Raw genomic sequence first — 15,628 nt, 5'->3', positions numbered from 1 at the left:
TGTGCTGTAAGCTCAGTGTCTGACAGCTACCTCATAGCTGTGGATGTTTTTATTTGATTTAGGGAGTAGATTAATTATTAATCTTCATAAGCACAAACCTCTAGATTACAGTCACAAGAGGTGACAAGTCTAATTTCACTGATAACCCACTCCTTTTCCATATGTAACAGGTTATTTGCTGAGGGGATTGAATCACGTTCACATCGTTCATTTCTTTTACTCGGTTTCCTCTGCTTTTAAATTCAATAATGTCATCTTGATATTATTCTTCCGGATGTGGCCACTGCTGAAACATTTATGTTTCTCTTTCTCCATCCATCCATCTACCCATGAGACTGATAGCATTAATAATATACAACTTCCTGCTTTTATCACATTGATAATCTGAATCGAGGTAGAAGGAAAGAAAATCAATCAGCTAAATGTTGGCTAAGAGGATTTGAGGGGGCATAGCGAGGCCATCTTCCCTCACTAGAATAAATGAGGGGTGACAGTAATGCTAGACAGAGCCCATATGGCCACATACTGTAACCTACTGCACTGCACTTGTGAGCGGAGACACCGGGCTAATTCAGTTTAACATTTACACTGCAGTGGCATATCCTACTCCACTGGATTTATGCACTGCACATTGTTTTCTCCCTTTAATGATGCAATGAGTATTATACAATGATTGTGTATTTTTATTGCATAAATCAAACTGCATAACTAGGCATTTGAGTGTCCTGTGACATGGAACACTACATTATAGGACCAGCTCTACATTTAGGAAAATACACTTATTTGCTTTTTGCCCACAGTTAAATGAGAAGATTGACACCACTCTCATGTCTGTCTGTTGAATATATCACTACAGCCTGTTGCTAGGTAGCTTAGCTTACCATAAAGGCTTGAAAAAGGGGGAAACAGCTAGCCTACCAGCACGTCTAACTTCTCTTATCAGCATGTTATATCTCATTTGTCTAATCTGTACAAAAACCAACATGTAAAAACTACAAGTTGCTGTTTTTTGGAGGTTGTGTGCTGGATTGTTTCCCACTTTGCAGTTTTAATGTTAAACTAGCTGGCTGATGGCTGTGCTCTCATATTTCCTGAGCAGCACGAGGAGTGGTATCAGTTTTTTAAACTTCTGACAAGAAAGCAAATATTTACCAAAATGTTAAACTACTGCTTGAAAGCAGCCAGAATTAATATTTTTTTGAATAACAATGTATCAAATGGCAATCTAAACAATTAAGTATTATCATTATTAATTATCTCTTGACTCTACAGCTGCCCTCCGCTTTCATTTATAGTGAGTTTCAGGTCATTGTTTATATGTCCGACCCACAACTTTACTCTTTTGGTTCATTCTTCCTGCTCTCATTTTTGGCAGCTGTTGTCAGTGTAAAAGCTCTAAAAGTCCAATGTATACAACCTGCTGAACACTTAATGGCAGGCAGAGGAGGTTAGTGACCAGCTGGTGAACATAGTGGAGCAGTGAGCAGCCTGATATTTCTTTCAGTAGTTGGTAGAGAATTAAAACAGAGCTAAAAGAGAGACTAAAGAGAGGGAGAGACTATTAGACTTAAATTTGCCTGGTAGCAAAATCACAACTCTAAATGACTGATGATGTTGCTTCAGGATGTGTAAATAAGCAACTATTTGCAAACAAGTTCACTATATCAGCTTAAAAAGGTGATGATTTGCAAATGTTGAGTTCAAAACTTGTTTCTGCTGTGCCCAAGGGGCCAACAAATTAGTTATTGCAGGTTTAACTACAGACTGGAGCAAAAGAATGTGGATATCCCATCCTTCAGAAAAGCTTTCATTCTGAACCCAAAGGAAAGGTTCACCTGGTTTTAAACCATTAAAATCCTGTCTTTTGGATCAAGTGTGTGAAGTGGACCTAACTATATTACATAGCTTTTGGCCCTAAGGTGTAACTTTAAGGCTGGCTTAACTTCAGAAATACTGTTTTTACACTCTGCCTGCAACTTAACAGCTAGGATATTATTGTTTCCATAAAACCAGAGGTGTGGAATAGCATTTCAGCGAAACTAATGACAGAAAATTCTTCGTAAGAAATGGTGTGAGCAGGTGTGGGACTGCTGCACGTGTGGTTAGAAATCATGATTTTTGATTGAGTTTTATGCACTATGTGACATATCCATTCAGTAAGTCAGGATGCGGCGTATTTAGAGTGGTTTTCCACCGTGGTCAAACACGCTGAGTCGAACCTCAATAACCCCCACACAGTTAAAATTCCAGGTCTCTGAAAAGCGAAAGGCAAGTCAAATCAGAATGTCAACAGGGGATCTGTAAACCACACGTTGCCTGGACGGCTCTGTCAAGACCAGCTGTGCATACATCACAGTCGATGTGATGTGTGTACAGTTACAAAGAAAGAAATAAAAGACAGAAAGAGAGAAGGACAAATAAAGAGAGAAAAGGGCAGAAAACGGAACAGACATGTAACAACAGATATCAACAGATGCACATGGAAGATGAAGTGGGGGGGGAGTTGGTATTTGATATGTGACAAGAGAAAAACAGTCTGAGCATCCCTCTGAAGTCTGACAGCTCCGTGGTCCTATCTGTTACCGTGTCAATACTTCCCAACGGCCCACCCTGGCCTCCTCGTCTGTCCCTCCTCACCTTCCAGATGCTCGCCTAGTGAAGGGGTGAAAGGTTGGCAGGTGCCTGGGGGAGCAGCGAGGAGTGTCGGGGTCAGATTTCTGAGAGGTCAAGCAGTCGCAGTCGTAGGGTGGAACGAGTGAGGAGGGGGCACAATATGGCTAGTGTCCAGGGCGGGCGGATAGATGGGACCACAGAGCAGCGGTCTCACCTAATCAACTTCATTTACTGGCAATGACAGACAGCCGTGCCTGTCTGAGGCGGCCACAATCAGCTTTCAGGGTATTACCAACTGCCCACCACAAATCCATAATCCTTGAATCCTTGACCTTTCGCATTTTCAACATAAAGTCAATGACAGTCACATTAGCATCAACAAATCTACAGTGCATTTGTGTGTGATTTCAATCAACTAATCTGTAATGGCGAAATAAATAAGTAGCTCCACGTTTCAAGCAGCAGTTATTGATTATATGTGACATACTGCACAATTACTCAACTCTGTAGCTTGTTTAAATGCAAACTGGAATATAATTAGTTTGTAGAATCAATTGATGTGTGCCCAGACGACTAAATCCACATGGTTTCTCTGATCAAAGCAAAAAGCAAAGCAACATGACTTCAGCCCTGAACGCCAGACCCAATCTTCTGGAACAAGACACGACATTGCCTATATAATGAGAGACCAAAGGCAATATCTTGTATGCAGTCAATGATGCTTGCATCCATCGGTTGGACTTAATGAGTTTTTGTATGTAACTTCATGTTCAGTTTGGCATGTTTGGCTATCTAATGCATGTCCCAGTTTCTCCACGGCCCCCTCATTATATTGGTGGAATGAGTCGATAGAGTTTGCATTGTCGATGGTGTAATCAATGTGGTATTGGCAAGAGATACATCGTCCTCCTGGTGGTTTACAGCTGTACAGCTGATTTATTTTGCCTATACAGTAGCTACTTCTCCCAAAGACCTGTGTGCAGCAGACCTACCAAAGAAAAACAACGTAGGGAGCAGATAAGACTACTAGACAGAATTCCCCTGTTCCCCCCGCCATTATCATCCATTATGTACACACAAGATGAGGTCAGTTTATTCCAGTCTAGACATGTAGCCCTACATCATCCACCCCTCGCTGGGTACGCTGCACTGACCCACATTAATACATTTATAATCAATACCTCCTCAGGTCCCGTGCATGGACTCGCCTATCAGACGGTGAAGGAAATTGTGCAGTCCAATTTAAAATGGCCTGGGGGAAACTTTCATAACCATGTGCCAATTAGTTCCACTGTCAATAACGGTAATGCTAAAGGACATTGTGTTCCAGGGTGGGAAGAGGGGAAAGATAGATGGAGGAGCGAGACATCATCAAGCTTATGCCCCGTTGTTCATTGTTAATGGCGGTTACACTGACACGAAGCATTTGATCAGAGGCACACACATATTTGGGGCCGTGGATGTGGCCGAGGGAGGGTTGCATTATGGGGCAGAATTACACAACCCATGAAGATAATAAGTAATGACGTCTTATAAAGGTCAACAAACAAAGCACTAGTGGGACAAATACAGGCCGTGTGATGAGATTCATTAGGACAGCATTGAGAGCGTGGAGAGAGAGAGAGAGGGAAGGGGGGCGGGCACATTCCTCTGCTGTTTCACTGCAGGCCGTCACAGCAGCAGCTGAAACAGGTGTGTGTCTTTACTCAGGGCACCGGGGGCAAGACAAGTGCTATTCTCACATGGTTCAGACTGGTCACACTTGACCACACTCTGACCTTACACCCACTTGAGCAGCCCAAGACTTCATTAAGTAGGGCCCTAAGTAGTGCAGGGGTCCCACAACTATTATCTCTGCAATTTAATACCGACTCTCGCTGTCCCTGAATGATCTTGACTCAAGGATATTTATGAGCAGCGTGCTCATCAACGTCAAAACTTTCAGGAGCCCTGCTTTGAATTTGGGACCCCTGATGAGAAGCATCACTGGGCTCTCCAACCCTGATGCATCTACTTTGATATGCAGTCACCTCCCCTGTCTGAGGAACCTCTACTTAAACTTGCAAAGTCATGCTGCAAACTCAAGCACAGCTTCACTCAGTTTGTTCTGAAAAGCATTTGCGAGAGGCAGGTGCCATTTAAAGCTGGAAGCACAACTGATTATTGAAAAGTGGTCTCAGAAACACTGACACATACGATTGACAGGGACAAAATTCTTTATATTTATTGGCCATTTCATTGTGTAGTGGAATAATATTTAATCCTTGCCAGGTATAATCACTTTATATTTATCATTTACTGTATGCCTTGGTGTCCACCCTGAGAGAATGAAACTTTTCTTATTTCTCAACTCTCAAGAGTGGCTGGGGAAATTTCTTAAACTTGAGACCTGTTTAACAAAAGATGAGATTTGACATAGACTTGATTAGAGATTTCAATCTGACTTGCCCCAAAAGACTTTAAAACAGCTAGCCGACTGGTCATTTCTAAAGATTTTCAGAAAATCTTTAGAATTTCCCGAGGCTACGTTTGAAAATTTCTCCTGAACTATTCACCGAACTAAACCGTTTCTGAATAAATCTGAGGTGAGCTTCATCCTTCATCAACAAAGCCTTGTTTAAAGTCAAGCTGACAAGATCTAGGAGTTTTGAGAGGTCGCCTCACATTAACCACTCGTCAAAGTTTGCCGATTGGTCTGGCATTTAACTTCCAGGCTCAGTCCATTTAAAGCCAAAAAAAGGAAAAGAAAAGTAAAAAAAATAATTGCAAAAACTGGCTATTAAAAGCTTTTGGCTCACATCTCCCAGACAAGTATCAGTTCTCACTCTTCTACCGGCAATATCCCTGGAAGTTGGATGTGGTGACGCACTTTTAGTCACTCTTTCCTTTTCCCAAACACATCTACACACACATCTAATGACAACAGAACATACAGCTATGGTCTCCAGCTCAGGAAACAGAGGGTTCCTGTTTTTGAGTCCAAGCTCTATTGTTATCTTAAGCAGCATTTTGACAGTACATGTTCTCTCTCTCTCTTTCTCTCTCTCCATCTCTTCTGTCTAGTTTTCTCTGCCTCTCCAGCTCTTGCGCCACACTCCTGAGATATTACACAATAATTATCTAGCCAAATCTTGAGCCCTATATAGCTCTTTAGCCGCACACATTCTTATCGGGACCTTTCACTCTCCTAATATTGACAAAGCCAGAGAGATAGAGTCAACACAACTCTCCATTACCACTTTTCCTGTTTTATCTATGCCTCTTATCTTTGCTCTCTGGATGGAGTCACAGAGTCATTCCTATTTCTGCACTTGGAGGGAGAAGTATCACCTCTGCCATCGCTCTGCCTCTGCCAATCCCTCTCACACACTGTTTTCGTGCCTTTTTCCTCATTCCCTCTGCCCGCACTGCTGCACTCACTCCCTGCGGTGGGAACCGAGGTGCTGCATGCAGTCTATTGCACAGTTGAAGGTGTTAGGGGGATTGAAGAAAAGTCTGGATAAGCAACAGCTGGATTTAATGCACCATTAAGGTCATTGGTTGTTCAAGCTGCACCTGCAAATCCCCTGATTTCACCCCCCCCCCCCCAGTCTGAACCTCTCCCCGCTGTCTGCTCCCTCCCCTCCCGCCTCTCCTCTTTTCTCTGTTGCCCTCTCCTCTTTCGTCCACATTTCGTTGACCCCTTCTTTACATTCCTAGTCTTCTCAGCTTTCTCCCTGTTGATGAAACTGCCCCCCCCCTCCCTCTTTTCTGGTTCTTTATCAAAAATAACTGCTGCCACTGCTTCACCCCCTCTCACTCTGGTTCCCTACATCCCTGTCTCCTATCTTGCCTCACTCCGCATGTCCCTCTCCCTTTCTCTCTCTTTCTCTTTTTCCCCTTCTCTGTCTCAATGTCTCTCACTCATTCTCTCTGTTTCAGTGCCCCTCCCGCTCACAGGCTGTTGTGTTGTGTCTGCCAGGCCTTCTCGGCTGGAGCACAGGTTTCCTGAGTACTGGAACGGAACAGGAGCTGGCAGGGAGATACACTGAGAAAAGCCAGCACGACTGTTCCCACTGAGTGTCACACACGCTCACACTGCTGCTCATACCGATACAACACAGGCAGGACGCAGCACACGCTATGATGTATGTAATGATGCAGCATGGCGTGGGTAATCCCACCTGGGTTCAGTTTATTCATTCGTCACAATGGAGAAACCTGACCTTGACGGTCTGATATTTACCATATCACATCTTACTGAGCATAACAAGCAGGTCCAGGCTATTTTAAGTTGCATTAAAACTAATTTAAAAATGGTATCATGATTTGACCTGATTATTTTTTAATTTAGTAGAATCCCTATCTTTAAGTTTGCCACTATATTCCTTCCTGTACAGACACATTGTCATATGGATATTAGGTTATTATCGGATGAACAGAAAATTAACTGAGCACAGTTTTGATCATTAATTAATATATATCAGGCAAAATTTGCCAAACGTTAACTGGTTTCAACTACTCAAATGCTAGGATCTGTCATTGTAAATTGAATATCTTTGGATTTTTGTGAATATGAAGATACTACATTGGGCTGAGGAACATGAGCGTGTTCATTATTCTGAGATGTTATGGATTAAATTATAGAACTATTAAAAGCTTAATGAAACACAGTGCACCTAATTAATGAATAATGGAAATAATAATTAGTTGCAACTCCCTGTGCTGCAGGTTCTTGTTTAGAAAATCAAATTCACTGGGCCATGGCATGCATATTTATCGTGGCAGTTTTACAAAACCATTCACAAGATTCAAACTACACTGCAAACATGGAAAGACAGATGCTGATTTCACAATTTAATGATTTACATTTTCAGCAGACATAAACCCTTACTATTTTCCAGCCTGCATAAACAGAAGGAACAGGCTTTACCCCTCTCGCAGGCACGCAGATCGTCACTTACACTATTAACACTGGTGCAGACAAACATAAACACCACCGTCCTAAGAATAACTCTCCATTTTCCCCAAAGAATAATGTTTATTTCTCAGTGGCTCTTTAATGTGTCCCCCTCCCCAGCTCAGTGAATGATGTTTACATCTCCCACTCCTCCTGATTTCACCCTGGAGAGGTCTGTGCCCTCTGCACCTGGACAGTTCACTGCCCTGAATGCACACACTTGCACCAAAGCACCTAAACAGACATGGAGATCCAACAACTGTGAGCTCCCGGTGGCCACCTAATGAAATTGTTGTTAGATTCCTCGCTTTGGAATAACATTTGTATTTATAGATAGCTTTCAGCTAGTGCTAATGGTAATCTAATTTTCAAAATGGCTTTTCTAAATTAAGAGGACGACACAGAGAAACAGTTAGAGGTCTAATGTGTGTTAAAAGTCTGACTGGAGGCCCCATTAAAGACTAAGTTGAAATAAATTGCTTTCTCTCTCTCAGCTGACAGGGTATTGGTGTTGTTAATACATCAGACACAGCCTAGTGCAGGGTTTTAATGAAAAACACAGACAGCGACAATATTGAGATTTACTGAGAAGTATTAGAAACCAGAGGAGTCGCAGTAATTCATTTTTCTGACCACTGTCCTCCCACTCTTCCCTTACTTACTTCTCTAATGGCTGCTAACTACAACTGGTTACATCAAGGATGCTTTTGATAACAAAATTTAATTTATCAAAAATAATATAAATACATATAAATTAATTAAGACATGGATAAAGGATAGTGAAGGGTTTGTATATTTAAATAATTACCAAAAACGTGAAAAAAGAAGTTTTGGTTTTAACAGGTCTCAGGTTTGAAATTTTAGGTTTAATAAGAATAAATCCTAAAGAGTCTTGTGCTTGTGAAAAAAGTATTTCGCGAACTGTACGAAATGTACAGAAATTATCAAGAAATGTTAGAGTCTGCATGATTACAGTAACTACATTTCCCATAAGGCGTCGCGGTTTCTTACGTCATTAACGTGCGCAGAGCTGAGGTGGCGTTGAGGAGGTAAACACATCGGATTATTGCTTCTATAGCTGATCACTGAATGAAATGTTCTATAAACGATCGATTCATTTCTTTTAATCCATTACTCTGTGGTGTTTTAGCGCCTACTCGCTGTTTGTCGTCCTCTCGTGCTGTAGCATCTTAGCTAACGCGGAGCTACTTCGCTGTGCTAAAGCTAAGCTAATGGAATGAATTGCTTCTTAACCGTTCGCCTCTCTTGTCAGGGTTGTTTTCTGGCTGCTTACCTGAAATCTCCGCGTCAGGTGTCATCATGACTAAACTTCTGGAGTGGCTGTTCGGCGTGTCGCTGGTGGGCGCACTCTGGGCTCTGGTCACTTTCGACCTGTTGGACCTGAGCCTGCCGCAGACCTACAGAGAAGTCGCCTGGCCGATGCCGCTGTACCTGCTGGTGTCATTTGGCTGCTACTCCCTAGCCACGGTGGGGTACCGGGTGGCCACCTTCAATGACTGCGAGGAGGCGGCGATAGAGCTTCAGGAACAGATAAAAGAAGCCAAAGAGGACTTGAGGAAAAAGGGCTTAAAGATGTAAAACTCGAGAAAGACTATATAGAAACCACGAACTACGTGAATCCACGGACCACTGTCACACACACACAACCCAGCGTCTGCACGTGTGATAATGACGTCACTCAGAACACCTGTGTGAAATGTGTTTGATGAGACTGAACTCTGAACTGACACCCTCGTTACTGATCCCAACAGACTCGATCTGAACATCAGTCTTAATATCCCATCATGCAGCAGTGTTTGTCATTACACCATCTTTTTCACTGGCATGTCGTTCAGATTAGATATTGATCAGATGTGCTTCAGGAAATGAGAAATTAATGAACCTATGGATGATTTTCTGGGTCACTCAAATGACAAGAAATAAGATTGATCTTTATTAAAACTGTCTATCATTCATTTAAAGTCCTCAACATGAATGAATTATATTCACCAACATCAGATTCTGTGTGTAGTAGCTGGTTGTACTGATTAGCACATTAAAAGAAGCTAAACAGTGAGCACACACGCATGCTGTCTTAGTTGGCGACTACACAGTTGAATACCACTGAGTTCATATCCCTGGTATGCTGAATTATCATCTGTAACCAGTTGTGCATCACTGAACAAATGAAAACCTAAAGGTCACATTGGAACAATCTGACTTAAGAGTTTTTCTTCTGGGAATTGTCAGATGCTTTCAATCTGCGTCAGCTCCGAAACAGTACCGCACAGTGTGGAGCTTGTTGTGTGTGTCTGGAGATTGTTGCCTGTCAGTATAGATGGACTAGATTTTATCTGTAAAGCAGTGTACATTCCGTTGTCCAATTCCAGACTGTGTGCCCTGAGGCTATTGCTGGGAGTTAATTAAAATCGAGTCTATTTTCTTCAGTTTTTCTGTCTACAAATGTGTGTGTGTTTTGTGGGTTGGGTTTGGGGGGTGGTGTGGACAGGGGGTGATTCAGATTGGGCCAGAAGGTATGCGAGTATGTGCGCGAGTGCTTGCATATATGATGCATTCCTTCTCCAAGCATAACCCACATGGCCTGAAGGCTTTATATTAACTGCTCAATGCCTCCCTCTGTGCAAGAGACAGATCTCTTTTGTCCCATTTTGTTGTTAACGACATGAAATATACATTATACAGCATTTCCTTTGTTCCAATCAGAAAATGTAAGCTAAATATGTGGCTCTGAAGTAATCTGATGTTGGCAATTGCAGGTCTTTTGTGTGAGCCTTAAAAGGCTGCCTATGCTCATTTTCAGTGAGTCCCTGCTGTGCATAAACAAAGCATAGCCTGGCTAAAGGCATCATTATAGGGTTTCAAAAGCTCCCCATAACTTCAGAACAAATGCAAAAGAGTTGGCAGTTCTCTGTGCGAGCTCTGCCTGTTGTGCCGTTTGGCTGCAGCCCCACCGTGCCTTGCAACGTCACCCCCCATGAATGTCTGCAAGCTGTTGCTAGAGCAGACTGGATGAAAGGCAACCTGTTATTTACCAGAAAGTCTTCTACTTTGGCAATTACACCAAAGGCTTCCCTCTGTAGGCAGTTATGTTCCTACTCGTAGCCACATGTGAAATAGTTGATCGCTTTTCTTTGTCATCATTCTCCTCGAATCTTAACTTTGAAGACATCCATCTGTTCGTTCTTTCTCTGCAGCTTATCAGACAAAAGTATACATCGGATTAGGCCGAACATTTTACATGTCAAATACAGTACATGTGCATGTGAACACTGCCTTTTTGTTTTAATCCCTTATTTCAAACATACAGTACATAAGCTTCATCCCAGACATAGCCCTCAGCATTTACATAATAGCAAGTGTAAGTGAGTGTAATCTGATGCACAGACAGAGATTTGTATGAAAGCTGTCCCACCACAAATGACATAAAATACTCATGCTTTTTAAAAAATCTCCATCCGTTTCATTCACAGCATGTGAGACAACTAATATCACCACTGCTGTTGTTTGCTGGGTGAGTGGCAGTATCCATAAGAGAGGATGCACCTGATTGAGTGCACTAACTTGCAACACTGAGCAAGATCCATATTAATGACTGAACAGTAATTTTATATCTCCGCCTGCATACTCTTATGGCTCTGAGGTGAGAGGTTTGTTCCTCTGGTGAGAGAGCTTGCAGAAAGCTGGCTTTGCATTTCAATGGACTTCTTAAAGATTCAGTGTTGTCAACTTTTAGAGCTGTTATTAGGGGGCATCGCTTTAGCGGTGGCGGCGGTAACGGGCCCTGGAATTGTTACTTGAGCATTTCAGCTTCCAGATGACGGCAAGGAATAAAGCTAAATCGAGAGCTGATTATCCTTTGTTGTTGGTTTGAAGTTATGTGACTTCAGCAGTCCCAGCCCCTTTGCTGTTCTTCTTCTTGGAAAATGATTCAGCAAAAAAAGTTGAAGGCAGTCGGATGCTTCCTTTTTTTAAAGAATCAACTTAAAAGTGTGTTTTATTGCTAAATGATTTGACTGTGCTGCAGGTGTACTGGATTTTTTAAGACAAAACTGTGAGACACTAAAGCACTCACTTGGTCAAAATCCAGCAGGAATTCACACTTGCATGTGTGTCGGCCAACTCAGCATTTGCCAGATGAAGTCATGTTACATTGCGGCAAAAGTTGAGCCTGAGTCAACTTTTTAGCTGAACGACCTGCCTTTTTTTTTTTTTTGTTCTTGCACTGGCACCATCGCTGCACTGTCAGACTGAGTAAATGAGGGCGCTGCGTTATTTCATGCAGCCTAAATACAGTCTTTCTAAGTCAAGATTTTGGCTTACCTTAAGTATTTTTTTTTCCCTCATGCCTAACTGCTAATGTCCCAACGATAATGAGCTTTCATATATAGCTTTGTTATTTAATTTACTGTAAAAGGTCACTGCGCTAAAAGCTGACCTAGACTTTATCTGAAAAAATCCAAAACCACAGTTGACATCTAGTTGTTTTTCACGTTAAGCTATAAAGCTGTTTTGTTATGAATCATCTAAATGATTTACTCATTCTTGTATCACAAAGTGGTAAGTTCTGTACAGTTGTTCATGTGTCAGGATAATTTAAAATCTTTCAGTGATGTAACATGTCTGAGCAGTAACTTCAAAATGCTCTTGCTTAATTTTTGTGCATGTATTCTTTTTTTTTTTTTTTTTTTTAGAGTTTTTTGGGGGATGAGAGCCATTTCCCAGCATTTCAAAATTGCCCTGCCTGTCTTGAGCAAGAGGTTTTTGACAGCGAGGGAGCATGCACAGAATGTTTTTCACTTTCTGCTCCAAAGCAGTAAGGTGAGAGGCGTCGGCTAAATTGGGAGAGGAGACGAAAAACAGGAGGAAACCTAGTGGGGATTGAAACAGTGAGAGGGACAGGCCACGGGGTTGTGCCCGCAGCGTGGCCCCACTGAGACCTTGAGACGCTATAAAAAAAACATTTCTAGAGACACTCTGTGACACTGCTGGGAGCAAATCCATCTCGACAGGCTGAGAACCAAGACTGAAAAATGATAGGTTATCATTTTCTGCACAGAAAAGACTTTTTTTCCCTCTCTCCCCACCCACACATTTCACAGCAAAACCTCAAACCCATCTAGAGATGGATAGAAAGAGAGATGGAGTTAGTAATGGAGGCCCAGAGCTGAGAGAGATGGAGATTTGATGCATTTGATACAGAAAGAGTAAACATCAATGACAGGTTGAGAGAGTGACATGAACACCAGTCAAAATAGGAGATAGAGGCAGAGAGAGTGAATGAGTTAAGCAGGCAGAATGAAAGAAGGGTGGGAAGTCAGAATGAACAGAAAAGCTCAAGTGGCTAAGTGACATAGACAGGAAACCAAAGCATGAGCTGGAACAAGACGGATGACCCTGGTAGTGGCGACGGCCAAGAGTGTGTGACAAGACTTTTTTCAGGAAGAGAAGACCGCACCCCGACCACTGGGGCGATGGTAGGGGACCAAAATGTGCTCTGATTGGCCCAGAGGCTCCAACTTATCCTGTACAGCCTAAGGTGTTTCCTTCCCATCAGCCCCATCTGACCCCACTGTCATTTAAAGCTTTTTACAGGCACTAAGGCAGCAATGGGAATAAAGGCTCTTCAAAACGTGCCGCTACATCAAAATGACATATAATCCCAACATGCAGTGTATCAAAACGATGCAAACGAGGCTAAAAAGTCACTCTTGGGTCAGCCTATTGTTCTTTCGCTACTCATGAACAGCTGCTTTGATACTTACAGGACACTGGGTTCCCATTCTAGGGCAGCGTGGAAGCTTATAAATGCCACAAATAGCTACAATAACATTAGGTAACCTCCCAGAGGCCCCTGTAAGGCAGATACTCCTGGCTCTTCTGAGTAGTAACATAAGCTAGCAGGCAGACGGGGACTGGCCGTCATGTGTCCTGCTGATAGTGATGCCTGACTCAGTCCAGAGATGCAGAGATAGACCAGCTGCCCGTGCCAAAACCTACTCAGAGTCGTGGGTCTGTCTCGCTGTGCCTCATGGCCTCCTCCCAGTTTTTAGTGTCACACACCATTGGCTCAGCTCTCGCTCTGCTGAACACTGACGACAGATAAATTGATAAATGCCCTGTTCTTCTGCTTGTTGGGAAATGTTGGATTTAATACAACCCCAGTTTGTGCCTCTTATGTATTGACATTACCTTTGAATCTCACGGGTAAGCATTTCAGTTAAATATGGTTGGTGATCTTTGAGAAACCTAGAGGGCACTTTCACAACACTTACTGCTATTCTGATGGTATTTCCAGAATCCTCAAAGACTCTTCTGAACATCTGGATGACACAATATTTCATCTGCGCAAGTTGTATAATGTAAAAAGTTTGATTTTCATTGCACTGTACTTTTAAAAAAATACAAAATAACAATTTTTTTTTTATTGTACAAAAGAAATAAAAAGATATGTAAGTTCCAGCTACTTGGATAGAAAATCCAGTTTCCCAAACTTGGGAAATGGTTAAAATCCTTTTTTAACCATGCTGCAGATGAAATATGTTTTTCCAGATGGCTAGATGCTGGACTGTGTCGAAGAAACAGTGGGTAATCAATCCTCTGTGTTTTTCAAAGATCGCATACTGTGACTCAAAGGTGATAGTTCTACATGAGAGGCTCAAACTGAGGCTAAATCTAGCACACACTGTTGTGTTTGCTGTGCCCAAAGCACTGTCCATCTTCAACAGTCATCTCAACACGCAGAGATTTTGATTCATGCTCTTTTTAAACCTGTAAAAACTGCTTTAAAATCTTATGCAAACATTTTATGTCTTTTTTTTTCTTCTCCTAAGCTAAGATTTTGTTCTCTGGATGTTCTTGATTTCTGTGCTCCATGTTTGCTCCATTTATCCCCTGACTCCCCTTAACATTTACTATGGCATTGAAGGTTTCACACTCGCTGCTCACATTTACTCAAGCTGGTACGCTGAACGAGCAAGTAAATAAAAAGAATTGTCTCCTCTTGACGAGCTACTACTCAGCAGAGCCTCTTCTTAGGGTCGGGCGGTTAAGGGGCCTGTCCACCAGCCCTAATTTATGGCCATCCCTTTGAAAACACTGGGGAGTTGTGAGACTGTGGCACCAGTTTTTTTTTTAGTGCTACAGCTGTTTTTACTGTCACGGCCGTAAAGCTCCCCTGGGAAGGGAGAGACAAGAGAAGGAGAGATGAGAACAATGGCTTGTCATGCAGCTTGCAGATGAGCAGTATCATAGTTGGAGGAAAGAGGAGGTGTGTTTGTGAGTGTCGGGAGGGGGTAGTGGAGGTCAGGGTGGAAGCTTGCCAGAGGGGTGAGATAAAGACAGCAGAGGCATCACACCTGTGTATTTAGTCCTCATGCCAAAAGGCAACCCTAATGGTAATAATAAACATTGCCCTCTCCTTGTTTTCCCTTTATCTCTGCATTGTAGCCTTTTCCCGTCTCTGGTCACATTGGCCTTGATTTGGTTCAACTCCTGTCACATTATCTGTGTTACTTGCTCCTTTGAAGAGATCCTCCCGTTGTAAACAAAAGGAGACATGGGTTGGGTTTCTTGAAAGCTTTTTAGCACCAAATTCACCTTAATTCCAAGGTAAAAAAAAAAAAAAAAAAAAAAGATCTTTGATTCAGGAGGATGATGAGAAACAGGATTATTGGTTTGTTTTTAAGGTAGATTATTAAACATTTATACAAAAACACATTATCAAGACTAAGACTAATCTACAGTATTGTTATATGAGAGAGAGAGAGGTTGGAGCTGAGGCAGAAATTTTATGCCAATGCAGACTGTATGTCAGTCTGGTGGCAATGACTCTAGTAGCCAGAGAAAACTTCTTGGACGGGAAACTTTCTTTTTTAAATTGAGATCATTAAAAACTTATGGGATTATTGTAGTTACACATACCAGATCAATAGGCATACAGGCAAATTTCTTCAGGACAGTGTACAAAATAATACCTAAGCTTGGTGCCTGCTAGCGACATTGCCACCATGCTAACCATACAATGCTAGCATGGCTACAAGTAACCATGAGAAAACT

The 15,628-nt window shown here is 42.2% G+C and overlaps 1 protein-coding gene across 1 annotated transcript; it reads left to right on the top strand.

Moving 5' to 3' along the window:
- Positions 1–8,527: 8,527 nt before the first annotated feature.
- On the top strand, positions 8,528–9,999 carry dpm3 (dolichyl-phosphate mannosyltransferase subunit 3, regulatory). Its single transcript, XM_018685009.2, has 2 exons — positions 8,528–8,601; positions 8,826–9,999. The coding sequence occupies exon 2, from the start codon at positions 8,873–8,875 to the stop codon at positions 9,149–9,151; it is 279 nt and encodes a 92-aa protein (XP_018540525.1). The 5' UTR covers positions 8,528–8,601; positions 8,826–8,872; the 3' UTR covers positions 9,152–9,999.
- The last annotated feature ends 5,629 nt before the right edge of the window (positions 10,000–15,628 follow it).

Source organism: Lates calcarifer, linkage group LG3 (assembly GCF_001640805.2).
Source record: "Lates calcarifer isolate ASB-BC8 linkage group LG3, TLL_Latcal_v3, whole genome shotgun sequence".
Classification (NCBI taxonomy): domain Eukaryota; kingdom Metazoa; phylum Chordata; class Actinopteri; family Centropomidae; genus Lates; species Lates calcarifer.
Note: the sequence above shows the minus strand (reverse complement) of the source record. Positions and strands in the feature narration are given on the sequence as shown.

Bases quoted from the DNA above. Each gene is read 5' to 3' on its own strand.
- dpm3 (XM_018685009.2), top strand. From the start codon at position 8,873: ATGACTAAACTTCTGGAGTGGCTGTTCGGCGTGTCGCTGGTGGGCGCA.